The sequence below is a fragment of the Dermacentor albipictus genome, chromosome 3, assembly GCF_038994185.2.
Source record: "Dermacentor albipictus isolate Rhodes 1998 colony chromosome 3, USDA_Dalb.pri_finalv2, whole genome shotgun sequence".
In the NCBI taxonomy this organism is placed as follows: Eukaryota; Metazoa; Arthropoda; class Arachnida; order Ixodida; family Ixodidae; genus Dermacentor; species Dermacentor albipictus.
This window is the reverse complement of record NC_091823.1, coordinates 65,612,556-65,629,088: the sequence shown is the minus strand read 5'-3', so window position 1 is coordinate 65,629,088 and position 16,533 is coordinate 65,612,556. Positions and strand designations below refer to the sequence as shown.

Here is a 16,533-nt window from a genome sequence, read left to right as displayed (position 1 = left end):
CCATATTCTAGTCGAGGTCCAAAATGCAAATACTAAATTGCGTTGTGAGGTTGCGGAGATATTCAGCTTTTTCTTAGATTTGATGGCCTATAATATTCTGTCCGCGACTGTACATCTGAGCGAAATATTACTTCTACGCACGCAATATCCCTCCTATTTGTACTGTGTGCTCCGCCCTTAGATAAAAGCTAAAATAAGCATTTCTGAAAAGACTAAACGGCCCCGTAAATAACTGCACGCATTAAGATGAAAAAAAGTGGTTTATTCCGCAAATGGATCTGTAGCGCTTCAGCTGGCGTGTGTGTTCAGCTTCGATGTTAAATATTTTTTCACCATAATTCTTACACAGATTCCATATAAAATGACATTTACGTTTACTGAGTGAGGTAATCGCACTTCACAGCTTCCTAGTTATACTACAATGACGTTTTAAATTGCTTGAAATCCACCGGGATGGTCTTGCATCCTTGCCACCTACTACTGACATCGGAACCCGCCGTGGTGGCTCATTTGCTATCGCTGTCTGCTGCTGAACGCGAGGTTGAAGGTTCGATTAGTGGTCGCGGCTGTCGCATATCGATTCAAAAATACTCGCGTATACTTCGACTAAGGAGCACGTTAATGAAGCCTAGGTGGCAAAAATCTACCCGTAACCCACCGCTACGGCGTTCCTTATAGCCCACTGAGCCATTTTGGGAACGTTAAACCCCACAATTTCCAATACTTACAGGAAACGTGGACGAGGTGACAGAGACCACCAAGTCAGTGGATACTGTGCCAATGAGCGTATGGGAGGGATCGGACAGCAAACAGGAGTCCGAGACCACGCAACACAGACGTGCCCTGGATCACGAACAGCTCTACTACCCGTCGCCTTACGCCACTCGCGAAGGACGGCTGTCGTCATTGTACGCAACCGGAGGTCTGCAGTCTGGCTGGGCCTCGGCGAGAAGTCTGAACAGCGCAACGGACGAAGCCATAGACGAACGTATGGTGCCGCAGCACACTTACGATGTGCCTTTTGTGCGGAGGCCGTCAAGCCCAGAGGGAAAGAAGCTGCATCAGCAGGTACGTCCGTCCTCCTTGAATTCGGAAGCGTTTATGAGCAGCCACGTGTCTCAGTCACGGTTGCCAAGTCGGCGTGGTTTCACCCGACATCTTGACCATGACGCGCATATGTCACACCTGCTCGTACCAGCTTCGCTGGTACGAGCTGGAATACAGCCGTTGCAAGTAAATGCTGCAGGAACTTATTTAGCTGGCGGAGTGCTGTGATCTGCAGTTATGTAAGCGCAAGAAGGCTTTAGTAGCAGACGTATAAACGCTTGTCCCCTCGAAATGGGTGCAGCGTAGCTCTGTGCAAGCCGACCCACTTGGCTTCTGAGTGAAGTGAGTGGAGGGCTAGCTGCCTTGCAAATTGTGTACAGTTTTGCAAGTACCTGTATGTCGAAAAGAGTTATACTTATGAACTCAGCAATACGCGCCACACTAGGCTACTGAGGCCAGCTTGCGTGCAGAGTGACTCGATACTGCGGCGTAATATAGAGGTACCACTTTTTCCACGACAGCCGTAAAGGAGGCCGTCTCGCATGCGACTTATGTACCTGTCGACAACAATGTTTCGCTTGAAGCTTGCGTATTTATGGACGCTGCCTAACAATCATTGCGTAAAACCAGCGAGTGTATGAGAGGAAAATGCGATAATATTGGATCTTAGCTGCCCCGCAGAAAGAAGTTACGTGATATGAAGCGCGTGTACAATCCCAAGGCACGAAGCATTTCACCTTTATTGTAGTCAGATGGACTTCAAATGCGGTGCACTTTTTCTTCTTCGTGTATGATAACTTATAACCTCAGTGGTCTAGTTTGTACCGCGTTTTGTTTGCCCAGACTTGTGTAGACCGCACTCACATGTGCTCGGGCTTTTTTCTCCTCAATGTTTTTGTTTGCGCAGCCAGACGGGCAAGGTCACGCGCTAGGGTCCACGCAGTGCCTTCCGGAAAGCATTTATACCAAGCCTGGTAAGAGCCGACGTGTTCACTTTTCTTCGCGAGAGGTTTCTGAACTGAGATCTTATAATGGCCGCTCGCCTTGCATAATTTAGTTTTTCCGCACGGTGCTGTCATTCAGGCTCCCTAGATAATAATAACTTGCTTTGTAGGTACCACTTTCGCGCTATGATAATTATAACCTTCCTTTCTTTGATGCCCAGACGCATTCCATCAAACATGTAATCTCTCACTGCACCCTTAAGCGCATGAACATTTTCCTACTAATTTTAGAGATGAGTCTTTTTTTTTTTTCACAGTCTAATGGGTTCCTCTCCTCAACGTGCAGGCGTATAATTATTTCCATCGAACAGCCAGGTGCATAAAGACTGAGTTGTCTGACCGGTGTGCGCACTCCTATATGGCGCCCAGCGCATTGATTTATAAGCTAGAACGTCTTGGTTACTTAGGTGGTATATTTAGATCAACACTGTTCAAATGCGAAAAAAAAAAACATGATCGCACCCCACACTAGTATAGATCTACAGCACGATTCATCGTAGTATGGAAGGTGTTTATTTGCGCAGGTAATCATGTGGTATAAAAAAGCTATGATCAATCAACGGCGGCCTTCTGTGACGTTAAAGAAAGGTTCATAGTTAACAGCCCCTATAATGTAGAACTATTCCAACATATTTTTATTCCAGTCTTCTGACGACAACTTCACGCAACCGCTGACGTAAGCATCGGGCAGTCAACCGCAGCGCTGTTTGAACCGCACAATCAAACGCTCTCCTCGTTTACAGGAGGTCACTTTTGTTTTATTTCAAAGCGAATACCATTGGCTACTTTGAGGGGTTTTTATTATCTAATCGGCTCACAAGAGACGAGGAAGCACGTAATAATAAAGAGGGTTATCGCGGTTAATCACGGTTGCGTTCCAAAGAAGGTTGAAATTTTCATTAAACAGATCCTCAGAGAAAAATAATTGGCAGAGTGATGTCGTATATGTGCCCAAAGGCTCGACATTGTTATACTGTCACGTAAATTTTTTGTGGTACGCCGGCTCCCCGGCAGCTCCGCGTAGCCAGTGACAGGGTGATCGATAGTCAGACGTCTTTTATTGCTTTCGGAACTGGCAATCTGCAACTATTTCGTAAAGAAGTTCAGTTTAGTTCGGCATAATAATGCATCTTTAATGCGTGTACGTCACTTTAACCTGCTGGGTTTTAGCGGTTTTGTGACGTCGCATAACAGAAAGGCGAAATGAGTGCAGCCCGAAAGATTTTTACCGATAGCGCAGTACAAATGGCGAAAAAGGTGTCGAATCAGGGATAAGTTTTGTTTTTTTCTGACCCCTATTCGTGCATAATCAGCGTGCTCACGTCATATCAGATGGGGAGCTTTCGCGGTTTTCGTGACGTCGCGTTACGGACTGGTGAAATAGGGGGTAGCTCAACAAAATTTTGACCAATCGTTGAGGGCCGACTGAAGAGATGGAATAGAGCTTTACGTTATAGCACTCCTAAGTCTACCAAAGTGCTAGCGTTCATGGCGATGAAATGAACATTGTCATTTGTGGGTCATGCGCGCTTTAAATAAAATGATTTAAACTGTGAAAGAGGTTACATTATTAGTTCCTTCACCTCTGCTGGCTTGAAGAGTACTCAAACTATACTGTCATGGCTGTGCAGATAAGGTGCTGATTTTTGTCATTACTTCTTGTTTTCCGTAGCTCCATTATACATGTCCCCAGACAAGTACAAAGGCCTTCGAAAGTCACTTCAAGCGCTCAGCATAATTGAAGGCTACCCAAACACAAATGTCTCCTACGTTTATTCTCGGCCAAAGAAGAAACACTGGAGCACCCACGGTGATGACATATACGGTGAAAATAAGCTGAGGAAGCATTCCAGGTGAGCTCATGGTTGCAGTGCATTCTGAGTAAATGGAACAAAGATCAAAGGCTTACGATTAAGAGTAAGATATGACCTACAGAAAGCAAAAACTAAGAGTACTTCACATGAAAATGCAAAGTTGTGATATGTTATCTTTCAACTAATTAAGCCTGCTACACTATTGTAAGTTCCTCTCCCCCCCTCCTCCTTGAATATAGGATCAAAACCCAGTTCACGAATGGAATGCTTGTTTTGCGCGTAACTGCAATGCTCTCAGAGAAAATAAATCGACTCCTGAAAAAATAGGAGATATCTTGTTCTGCCGGGAATAAAAATGGAGACTGTCATCCTAATGCAAAAGGTTGTCTGCAAGCTAAGCTAAGCGCGGCCGGACCGACAGCAGGAAGGGAAGGGTAAATTACAAAACAACGCGCATTCTAAGTCATGCGCGTAAGCAAAGATGTTACAGCGCAGTCACCCAAGGTGAGCCTTGACACCAGCCACCCGCCACTCAAGCCACCTTTTTAAGTGTCAAGCGTCTCTACGAAAGTGCAATAAACCTGGATTTGAACTTGGACGTTTGAAGCCTAAGGACCCTTATCCGCCATACTCCAGCTTCGCGCTGCCCTCGTTCAAGAACCGAAGCATTACTCCACGACAGTAAGCAGTATATTAAAGTCCTCGGTTAACAAATACAGATGAAGCATTCTCGAAAAAGGTCAAGTGCTGCTAAGGCGTAGGAACGCAGATTCTTGAAACCGGTGCACTCCAGCCTATCTTATACGAATTATGAGTACAAAATTCGGATGCACAGACGCGGCCACGTGTTCCCTTCCGTAAAGATTCTTTGTTGCACTGTCCTGGCCAGGTACGCAGACGGACTGAAGCATGTGGAACTGGACTCACACAAAGGGAGCGCAGACTTCTCCACTGAGAGCCACGAGACGTCCGAAGCCGAGTGTGACATGCACGCTAGGCGTTTCTCCTCGCAGAGATAAGACTGTGACGACGATGTGAGTGAGCACTTTGAAAATACTTCTTCAAGGATTAGATTAAAGTATAGAGCCATGGTGGCCGCAACGCCAAGGAAAAATCCTAGTATAATGCTTCTAGAACTTTAAAGATTCAGCGCCTTGTTCACACCTTTATTCGCAAGATGCTACTACACAAATATACAGACCACCTTACTTGTCAAAGTTTGTAAAAGAAAGCAAACGTAATAGCAGTTGTTGGTGGCTTCAAAAGCCCGAAATTATATATTTATAACTTTCAAAATATTACTCTTCTATCTACCTGGTAACTTTCAATATAGCGTTCGGAGTCAAGCATTAAAAGAAAAGCTACATCCGAGGTCTGTTAATGTTTTAAACAGCATTCATGCAGCTGCTTATACCACTGCGAATAGCAATCGCTTTTTCTGGGATCGCAGCTTACACAGATGACACACCTGCTTTCCAACGCAATGCTCCAGTGGAACAAGGTATCTAACCCTATATGTGTAGAGCACGAGTTAGTTTATTTCATTTACTTTGGCTCAAGTTTGATCAGTCAGATTACCACACCCACTAAAGATTGGGTGTTAGATTGTAGAACAAAAAAGAAAAAAAGTCAGAGATGAATCGCGAAATTTCGTCGTATCTAACAGTGCTTTTCACTACCTTTGCTCCAATTTCAGAAGTTGCTGTTAGCATACCGGAAGTAAACCAGCTTTTGTGTTTGAAACAGCCGAGAAATTCACTCTATCATTTCCACGCAATATGTGATGGTAAAAATGTTGCAACTCTATACAATGTGCCTTTATACCAGTGATGCAAAACCACAAGGGTTACAGAGTGGCACGATTTTTGTTAGTTACATTCGTGTGGATACATCAGACACTGGTGGCAAGGAGAGCGTAGGGAAAATTACGAGTTCTTTTTTAATTGAAGTGCGGAAACAGTAAAGAGAAAGGAAATAAAAGTGAAAGGAAGGACAGCTCCTCGCCGGTGGGAGATGAGACGCCCTTTGCATGAGTTATGTCGAGTTACACTTCCGCGGCTACGTCTCTGGTACAAGTGCACAAATGCCCAAAAATGTAGTACGCCATGATGCCGCCGCGGTAGCTCAATGACAGAATATCGCATGCGTAATGCAGAAGATACGAGTTCAGCCTCGTTTGTCTCCCACCGGCGGCAAGTTGTCTATTGGTGCACTTTCATTTCCCTCTTCCTTAGCATTTATAAATTTCAATTGCCGTTTTTATTCGAACCTAATACGACCTAAATTTCTAGGTGATCACCAAATTTTGGAAGGTCGGAAAAAGACGCTTTCGTCGTATATAAGCGAGACGAAAGAAATGTATTGGACTGCGAATAGAACACGCAACATGATCGGGATGTTTGCACTTGCGGAAGGCTCGCATTATGTAACTGCCCAAAATTTTATCCAAAGCCGCCGCAATCTACCCCACTATCTAAGTGAAGTGGTCATGTTGAAGGCATGTAGAAACAGGCAAAGTCGAAACTTGTTTTGAACGACGCACTGAACATTGGAGACTTTCGCGTTCGCCTCTTTGAGATTTGGGATGTCGTTACAGATATTCCGGCTTCTATGTGTGTTTCCGGATAAAATCAGAGGCAAATTTTTCAGCGCGTGCGACAGAGCTTCCTGCTGCCGACAGTGTCTGGCGGTTGCGGCCAAACCGCATGCTTGAATCTAAGTCGGTCATCAACTTGTACATCATTCCCTACAGAAAAAAATATTGGCCTGTATTCTAGTAAATACGGTCGAAAAAAAAACAGTTATCTCTATTCTTTCTCTGGCTTTACCTTCTGTTGTCTTCATGTGGTTTTAAATTTATGCATCTGCACTTCTATACACTGCAAACCGCTATGCAATCAGTCCAAACAGGCTGGTCTCCTCGTCAACGTGTATTTGCAGGGCCCGTGCTCTTTCAGCAGCCCGAGCCATGTTGGACCACCGTGCACGCTGCCGTGTCTGCGCGGGGGAATGGCTGTCAAGACATTGTGAACCACATTTGGCCATCCGATAATCCAGACACCAGCTTTTGCTACGGGCATTTCAATGGAAAATAAACGCCATGCTCCTATGCAGACAAGACCGAGATGGTTTTTCCGGTACGTGCTAGGGCTTGCTTACGGCAATAAAGGCTTGCTTTCAAATTTCGCAACCAGCGCTTAGACAAAGCATCCTGCATTTACAAGCAATCAATGAGAAAGAATCCTGCATTTGCTGTCGACGACGATACTTGATTGAAGTCCTTTCTTATTTTGCTTTCTTAACATGGCATTATTAAGTTGCGTTATCGCTTTGATAACGAGTGTATGACGTTACAAATTTAGCAGCCTTCCTACGAATGTAGAGAGAGTCATTTCTTATTAAACTACATAAATACTGCGAAGAGGTTTACTTTTTCATTTTGCTTTATTACTAGTCACTAGGAGCCAGGTTCATACTTTGCAGCAATATGCTACCTCAGATGAATTCTTAAAAATCAGAAATGCCTCATTCACCCGCCCACTACATTTACATAATCTCCGGTTTCATTTGAACTGTTATTTGTCTTGTCATCTATGTGAGCTTCTAACCTACCTTGACTTCATTTTCTCGCAGGCAGTGTCCCTTCTAGTTCATTTGCGAAAGCATTGACACTGGGGTTAAGTTGTACTAAAACTCCTCTTAATTTACGCTAAGCCTCAATGTGCGGTAGCAGGCTTCTCGTTACCCTTCCTGCTTTTCGTTTTCTTCTGTCTCTCTCTCTTTCTCTCAACGTGCCAGGTACTCTTTTTTCCTCATTTATGCCGTGCTTTAATGCCGCCAATTTCATACTTATCCGCAGGAGGAGCAGGAAAATCAACAGAAGGCCTTCCCAGTAAGCTCTTGGACGTCCGGAGTACCTGGAGTGTGTTTCTGTGTTGTGCAAGATACCCGGCTGTGGAGACGGAGCATCGTCGTCAGAAGTTGCATGCAGTGTCTGGGAATCGGATCCTTCAGCGTGCCACCGTGTCAGTCAGATTACCCCTCGTCGTCACAATTCGCCATGGCCCCGGCAGTACGCCTAGCTACACACTGGAGTGGTAGCTATCTGGTGACAAATGCGGCACTTGGCAAATCATCTTTTAGTCAAAATCCGACCGCGCAGTGAGAACTGTGATTGTATTCAGCGGCCATTTAATGATACATCCTTCTTTTATTAGAAGAAAATAGGAGCAAGAAAAAGAAGCGCTACGAATTTATTTACGAGGAACCGTTTCTCCGATGAACAGTGGTGTGCGTGTCAGCGAAGTGAGTCCAAGTTAGTGCACCAGCGCGCCGACGCATCGAACCGAGCATCGACGCCGCTAGGAGTTGTGATACCTGTGAAGCAGGGACACGGACGGTTCGAGCTGTCTCAAAGCACAGTGCGAGAAGAAGCTTGTGGGTGCGCGAGGACTCATTCAAACAACAAACGTACGGCTCCCGAACGACTTTCTGGGGGGTACTATTGTACATAATTTGTATTTTTACAAATAAATCTACTTTATTTTTTTGCCATTTCTGTAAAAGAATTTGCTTTATGCGCGGCTTATATTGTCTTTGTCATTATAAAGGCAGTCAATCTTGCTCGTGTAAAAAATGAATTATAACAGGACACCCATGACCACAGGAAGCTACCCGCAGACAAATCTAAGGCTTATTCGTACGACGCGCCTGTTGTGCTTCCCACAGAAACTACGCGCGTTTGTAAAAAAAAAGGAAATAAATTAATAAAGCCGTTTGTTCTCACCGAGCATCTTCCTTTGTCACAAGTTAGCCACGCTGCCCAAGGACAGGTATAAACAGATGCAGGCTTGAGCACACTAGCAACGAATGAACCATATTGTTGGACTTTATTCGAAACACCATATAACTTTTTGCACAATTCCGACAACCCTGTGCGAATGTTAGATTCCCGACGCCATGGTGAAAGGTAGACACGTAAGCCAGCGCTAGATGCGCGTAGAAAGTTTGTGAGCGGCGTGCGCTTTCTGGTATAAGTATATAGATTGCTGTGGTCACCACGCTAACGCTGGTGTGACACACAGTTAGCGTGTTCGCCACATAACGTGACCCTGTGCAAAGCTTGGTTCCCCACAAAAGCACGGATGGAAAACTTCGGCCTGCTCCCGCGTTTGCGCCACGAAGGCATCGTTGACGAGGAAAGAACAGGTTTTAAGCATAACTAAAGTTTTCGTTTCTCTGGTGAAAGATGCAGTATGATGCAATACTTCTTATCAAGCAAAGCAGAGCAAAGTTTCAAAAAGAGTTCGCGGAGGTTTTGGGAAAATTATGTATACATATACCAACATTAAAAAAGCTGCAACATGTCTGCTCTGCGGCGTAATAGATAGAGTACCTGGCTTTCATGTGAAGATCGCGAGATTTGAGTTCATCTGCCCATACGCTTCTTCGCAACCGGTCTGTGGATAAATTATTTGTCATTGATTGGGCATATGGAGATTGTTAAAAAGGAAGTTTAAAGTACAACGCCTTAGAAGAACAATATTTTGTTGTTGTTTTTCTTTCATTTCGTTCCTACACTCAAAACTAGTTTAGAACCTTTGGGGTCTACCTTTACCGTACAACAATAGTCACTATCTATCGCGTGTGCATTTGCTTTCTTCAGTGATGTGAGCCCGGTACTTCTATGTCACGAACGGCATGCGTGTTAGCGTGACCTAGCATCCCTTACAGAAAATGTAGTGAGCGAGAGTAGAGTTTTCACGAAAGAAAACACAAGCGAGACCGATGATGATTATACTTTTTTGGACAAGGTGTGTCCCATAGAGGGTAAATATTGTAGATCGTAGTTCCAACAAATCCTCATACTTAAGGGTGTTAATCGCAGGGAACATTTGTTTCGGTGTTGGTATGTCACTATAATAGCGTTGGCAATGGGACACACCAAGACACCACTACGAGTGTAAAAACATTTACTCTGTACGTCACAGCAACTGACCAAAAAAGTTCAAAATTATCTTCGATACGAAATAGAGAGAGATCATATGATAAATTAAAGGTAGGGAGGTTACCCAGGACTGGGTCCGGTTGGCGAGCCTACACTGGGGAAAGGGAAAAAAGGACGGAAAGATTAAAAGAAGAAGAGAAAGTCCAGTGGGGATATCGTTAACGCTGACTCAATCCAGTAGCTTTCAAATATCGCAGCAGCAATACGAAATAAATTCGTTAGAAGCCAAGGTGACATCCGCATAGTCAACGTATCATAAAGGAAAGTTACGAAGGTTCCTCAAGGAACAGTCGCAGACATATTTAACGTAGTTTGGGAATCGTACCTTGAACGGCATGCGTGTTAGCGTGACCTAGCATCCCTTACAGAAAATGTAGTGAGCGAGAGTAGAGTGCATGACCACAGCAGCAGTGGTCAAGCACTCGCGCGGGAATGAAAAACATTAAGCACGAGCTAAATCTCAAGCTGTGAACCTGAAAACCGGAATGGTGAATGAACGAGCAAGCTTTAGTAGGTAATAAGCAAGATATTGGATGAGCCTTGATAGTAAAAGCTGCGAATTACAGTGCGTAACATCTCGCTTAATAAAGGCACCACAGTATAGCAAAATTTGAAAAAAAAAAGAAAACTGCACTTGTATGCGTCGCATCGTGTCTCGACGTTGAACAGTGGTTACGGCAGACATTTTTGACCAGCTGCACTAACCGCCACGCTAAAGAATGGTAAGTCAATCGAAGTGTTCAAAGGGCGACGCACCCTGCATTTAAACATAGTGCTACGCAGCACTTATCACGACGTTTATTATGCTTTGGAGATGTAGCGAACCAACCACGCCCAAAGCAAAGATCACAATCAAGAGAAAGCTCCACAAGTGATGATGAAGAACCCTATGTGAACCCAACGGGATCATGATCATGTACAGATGACAAAGGATAGCTCAATAAACGCGCACAATAGACTTAGCGAAGTTGATAAGTTCGTTCATTTGAAAGGCAAGGCTGTTTACATGGTCAATAAGATCTATCCTGTGAGCATAAACCTATCCCACCCATACCGTCCTCATTTTCGCCCCCTCCTTCCCCCCCCCCCCACAAGAAAGAAAATTTCTTTGTATGAATATCTGTCGAAAGTTCGCAAAATTTGATAAAATCTGGTTTTTATGGCATCGTGTTCCCACTGTGTTGGCACACGTGCTTCAACATCACTGTTTGATTAGGTTTGCAGAATAAACTGTTTTGAGGTATCTCGTAATGTAGCTATGCTGCGAATATCAATTAATTTTGTACACATAGCGACATTTAAGTCTCTGTCGTTACTGGAATCCATAATTTGTGAATTAGAGCGGTGTTCCGCTGATTGAAACATTTACGGTACTCTAGAAATTCCAGGTATACGTATACCATCCCAAGTGCCTGAAAAAAACGAATGTCACGTAGCCTAAGGAGCGGGAACGTTCCAATGATAAAAACAAAAATAATCGCTATTTGGTGCTCCATCTCGATTAGAAGCTTCCTTGCTCTTTCTGCACCAGTTTCTTCTTTCTTTATTACAGTGTCTTTCAGTGTCCAGCACTTTCTTTCCTTTTCAATGGAAAACTAAATGTTCAAACAGCCGTATCGATCGAATTTCTCATTTTCTCAAGGGGCCTCGACAACGCTGTTCCAACACACGTCGGCATAATTACGAAAGACGACGCAGTAATTGACACAGTTAGAGCGCCGTTGACTTCGCTAATTAGTCTTCAGCACCAGCGACTTCTCTCCAACCCCCCGCGTGTCCTTTTGCATCATTTGCGTTAACGGCAAAAAAGAAAGAAAGCAAGGAGCAATAGGGGGAGAGGGAGGCACACCAAATGTGAATCATACTTTCCACACACAAGAAAGACATGTACAGAAGTTGGCCAACGTCATGTGGGACCACCGGGAGCAGAACTCATTCAGATGATTAGACGTCAACCCACGTGCTTTGCATGTGAAGCCTGAGCGTTCTGAACCCCACAACCCTGATGGCGTCTCGAACGCATGATGAGATTAGTTGCGACTCAAAAGACCCTCGGGAACATTCGAAAAAAAAAAGAACACAGATATAAACCTAAGTGCTGTGAAACACGAGGTATCGACGGCAGAAAGAAAGGAATGAATATCTCCTTGCTGTTCCTGATGTTTGTCTACGCCTAAAGCTACAAAATTTAACACAAATAAGTAACCCACTCAGTAATGTGAATTTTAGCTGTCCTTAGTTTGAAGAGCAATTACATGCTTTCATGACAAACATGACCATCCTTCATTATTATTCTTTCAGCATAAAAATGTCTCTTTGGCCTTGGGACAATGCCTCGTTACAACGAACGGCTCTGAAATATTTAATCAACGTCTCTGAAAGGGTCATTGAACCTCTGCAATAACACTTAGTGCTGTAGTAGTATTGTGTGTTTATACAGTTATTGCATATTAAATGATCGACTTAATTCATTGACACGTATTTATTTGCGTAAAGGGCAAAACATGTCATTTTGTTGGAGTTTTTGTCTATACTTACTGTTTAAACAGGTTTACGAAATGTGCTTTATTGCCAGAACATTGTTTTTTTATCGCCTCCTGTCCTCAGCCTTTGATCACTGGAAAATTAATTTTTAGTGGAGAAGCCGGCGACACAATAACTCAACATTTTGAAATGCATCAGGGTCACTCACTCACTCACTCACTCACTCACTCACTCACTCACTCACTCACTCACTCACTCACTCACTCACTCACTCACGTACTCACTCACTCACTCACTCACGTACTCACTCGCTCACTCACTCACGTACTCACTCGCTCACTCACTCGCTCGCTCACTCACTCACTCACTCACTCACTCACTCACTCACTCACTCACTCACTCACTCACTCACTCACTCACTCACTCACTCACTCACTCACTCACTCACTCACTCACTCACTCACTCACTCGCGCCGAAATCTTCGTGTTAGAGACTTAAGAGACGAACAGAATGAAATGCTCTGCATATGAACAGGTAATACTTAGTGACTGATGATACCTGAATTTTTATTTAGACACTAAAACCGCTGTAAAACATAAGTCGCCAAGCTCAAGCTCAAGTAACTAACTCTCAAGAAGTTTACCAAGGCAAATTTTACATCCTCGGCACCAAAAAAATACCTAAGATTGCTGTCAGCTCCACCTTCTATGCCATTTAAACGAGCACGAGAAAGAAATATTAAATCAATTCAGGCTGGCAAAATATTATTTCACAACTCTATATTCGCTATATTCGCGGTAGTCTGCGACCTACCCCTACGCTAGACGTCGTTCTTACGTCATTTCTACGTAATGTGTTTCAACATATTCTGGTTAGTTTTATTTGCGCGTGAATGGCGCCAGTAAACCCCTCTAACCTTCATAAGTTCTACCTTTAGCTCTTTTAAAATGGAATGGAATCCACGGTTACCGATAAAATATAAATTCGCCTCGAGCAGACGCTTTCAGCGTCATGGACGTCACAGCGAGCCGCTGCGAGAACTCCGGAAAAGCCCGCTCCCAGTTCGTCTCTTTTTTTTTCGTATTTTATTGTTTATGAAGCCTCCTGTAACGTTGAGGGCGACTCTTTTTGTTATTGTAGAAACGATAACTTACCAATACGGCTCAACCTATTTTTGTCTTCTCTGTCTGCTTACAGGAACAAACCTGCTGATAACACTCGCAAGACAGTGTATTTTTTATAGAGATGTAAATAAACAGACGAATCTGGTTTTAGCAGGAATTCACCTTTTACCAAACTCACTTAACTGTTGATAAAACTACATGCAACTAAGGAGTTACAGTTTCGTCGTTCCCCCCTTTTTTTCTTTTTTGCTCCTTTTTGCTGTTAAGGCTTTACAGTAGGAAGTAATGCATCTACGACCCTTCCACCACATAGCACATTTTATCTTATTTTACGTGTGAATCGCTTCAGCGATTACGGGCGACACCGCACTTTCTTGCCTTCTCTGCAGAAAAGGTTATAACTGTCGGCTCGTTATTTCTATACATCAAAGATTGCATTTTGGCTCTGTCCTCCCTCGTCTCCGTTCTTGTAGCCACTCTACTAAAGTCAAAAGCAAAAGTCATTATGGCTCGCCATTCGTTCCAAGCCAGAACACGGGCCAGCTGGGTCCCGGTACCACATCCTCGGCGTCCCACCTGTTCGGCCCCAAAACACGCGCTGGCGACGCTCGGACCCATGCTATCGGTTCTTGTCCGTCCCCTCCGACGTCGCTGCCTTCCCTAAAGAAGCGAGCACTGCGTCTTCTGTCCCATTCGTTCCTGTCGGGAATCCAGCTGCACGGGAAGTGATCGCATCTTTTTTTATTGTGCCCGCGCAAACGAATATGATTCTCCCATCTGCGTCATTTGCGCACCACGTTTCCTGCACTGCGAGGTTGCCGATTGCGGTGAGAGAGGTTCTTCGTCGGCAAGAAGACGAGAACCCGTTTCTCCTCTTTGCTCGACGTCGCCGGTCGAAGCAGCGTCGTTGTAGCGCTTACAGGCTTACAGATACGTGGCCAGCTGGCGGCCACATTCGGTGTTCGCCCGCGGCAATGAGCCCCGCACAATGCTCGCTAGCTCACCGGGCCGCCGCCGAGACGAAGAATAAATACCTAGGGAAGACGGGACGCGGCAGAAAGGGAGCGCGCGATCTCCTCCCTGTTCAATATGCGAGCTACGCCAAGACTGCCGGTACCTTTCTTTTTTCTATTGGTTTTTTTTTGGCTCGTCGATGGTTCCTACGACGGCATGCCGGCCACGGCCGCACTTCTGAGCCTGTGCTTGTCTCGTACACGAACTCGGTATGAGCTGGAAGCCATGGACTTTACTTACTCGCTCTACTGCCGCGCTCTCGCACGAGACTGTAGCTCAAGGTATCCTTATTCTATGGAACGCGCGCAACCGCAGATAAGCTGCTTTCGTGTTGAAGACAAGATAAGATTGATTGATTGATTGATTGATTGATTGATTGATTGATTGATTGATTGATTGATTGATTGATTGATTGATTGATTGATTGATTGATTGATTGATTGATTGATTTTTCAGTTCAATTATATCATCCCTTGGAAAAGGTCCGTTGGTGTCGTCCACGCACATTATTATTCGTGACGAGTGTGTTGTATTTATTATATCGCTTATATAAGCGAACTAAAGCTTTGAACCTAATTTTAATTCATGCGATACACCTTCTTTTATTTCTTGAAATGTTCAATAAGTACGGCTTCTATCTTTACAGCATTCCCGTTCTCACCTAATTAATATCGAATAAAAGTTTGTTGCGGTGTAGGAATATAAAGTTCTAGTAAGATATTTGTTAACGAGTGGTTTTATGGCTGGCGATGTCGATAATGTATACTGGGAAAAATGGCCTCAACAATTAGTCATGCGTCGTATAAATTATTTAATGTAATTGCACTTTCGAAGCAAAATGCTATGTGGCCCATGGTTATACAAAGCACAATAATAACGCATTAAATTTGTTGTGCCAATGAAAAAATAGTATCTGGTACAAGAACACGCTTCTGAAAACATTCAAAGGCATTCGTTATTCACTCCTGAAAACTTCGCTCCATTCAATTCAGGCCAAACATTGTGTTCACTACGGCTGAAGATATTCGAACTGTCGGTAATGTTGACTAGGAAAGACAGGTAACACAGCTTTTAAACCACGCCACATGATCTTTAGGCAAGCATTCTGGACATTAAATATGCAGCATTGCTTATATTCAATGTTCGTATATTCAATGGCATATGTTCAACTCGTCAGTGTTCTTTTTATGTCAATGCGCAGATGGCCCAAAGATAACGTGGAACATCTTGAGAATATTAAGGAGTCGGGAGCTCATAATTGGTGTTTGTGGTAATTGAGTTGGAAACATCAGAGAGTCGCTGGAGTGTGACTCTATTAGAACGATTACACCACTCAGACGCTCTTTAAAAGGACAACAAAGGCAACTATTAGGTCAAACTATACTAAATGATTAGGCTTCTATAACAACAAATGCGACATTCGTAACCAAGACGAAGCTTCTGTAAGTGCGCAAACGGTAGAAAAAGAAAAAGGGGTTATGCGCCATCGTTTCTGGACTTTGGTACCTCTCTATGTGACGTCAGCCACTTGATTTACAAAGAGTGGCATAGAAAGGAGATCACGTGGGGATTACGTCGACTGCTCAGGTCTGGCGCGAGCGGTTCAAATTGAGGAGACAGCAGCGGCAGCTTCAGCTGTAATATTCCGCGCAACGAATAAATATATCGGCACACTGAAATGATCATAGACGTCTAGGCAAACACTCTATAGGACTTGACCTGACATTTTCCTTTAGTGTCCCTTTAAGGTTGAAGAGTGGGCGTGTTGGTATAAAGCGCAGGGAACAGGGCTGAAAGTGAGCACGGTATAGACACGAGCCAGTGAAATGCAAAACAAGGAAAAAAAAAAGAATGCAAGAATAACTTATTTATGGTTAGAATGTGCCAAATCAATATCAAAATAAAGAAAAGACCGTCCGTGGCTTGTACCAAAAACATCGATTATAATCCGCCTTTTCGTTCTAACGACGTGGGTTAACGACGTGCTGAAGAAGTCAATACTCTCACGTGTATATGCCTACAAATCTCTTGTTCTTTT

General features: G+C 44.0%; 1 protein-coding gene across 2 annotated transcripts in view; it reads left to right on the top strand.

The window, feature by feature from the left end:
* LOC135905556 (cell adhesion molecule Dscam1-like) overlaps nt 1-8,353 on the top strand; it is a 77,651-nt gene extending 69,298 nt beyond the window's left edge. Inside the window, exons 21-26 of one of the 2 annotated variants that reach the window (XM_070535535.1) lie at nt 731-1,068; nt 1,955-2,021; nt 3,724-3,904; nt 4,755-4,899; nt 6,806-7,002; nt 7,725-8,353. In XM_070535535.1, coding sequence (XP_070391636.1) covers nt 731-1,068; nt 1,955-2,021; nt 3,724-3,904; nt 4,755-4,884 — 716 coding nt within the window. In that variant the 3' untranslated portion in view covers nt 4,885-4,899; nt 6,806-7,002; nt 7,725-8,353. Of the gene's footprint in view, nt 1-730; nt 1,069-1,954; nt 2,022-3,723; nt 3,905-4,754; nt 4,900-6,805; nt 7,003-7,724 lie in introns of those variants that run through there. The other variant, XM_070535536.1, reaches the window with a different exon arrangement.
* The last annotated feature ends 8,180 nt before the right edge of the window (nt 8,354-16,533 follow it).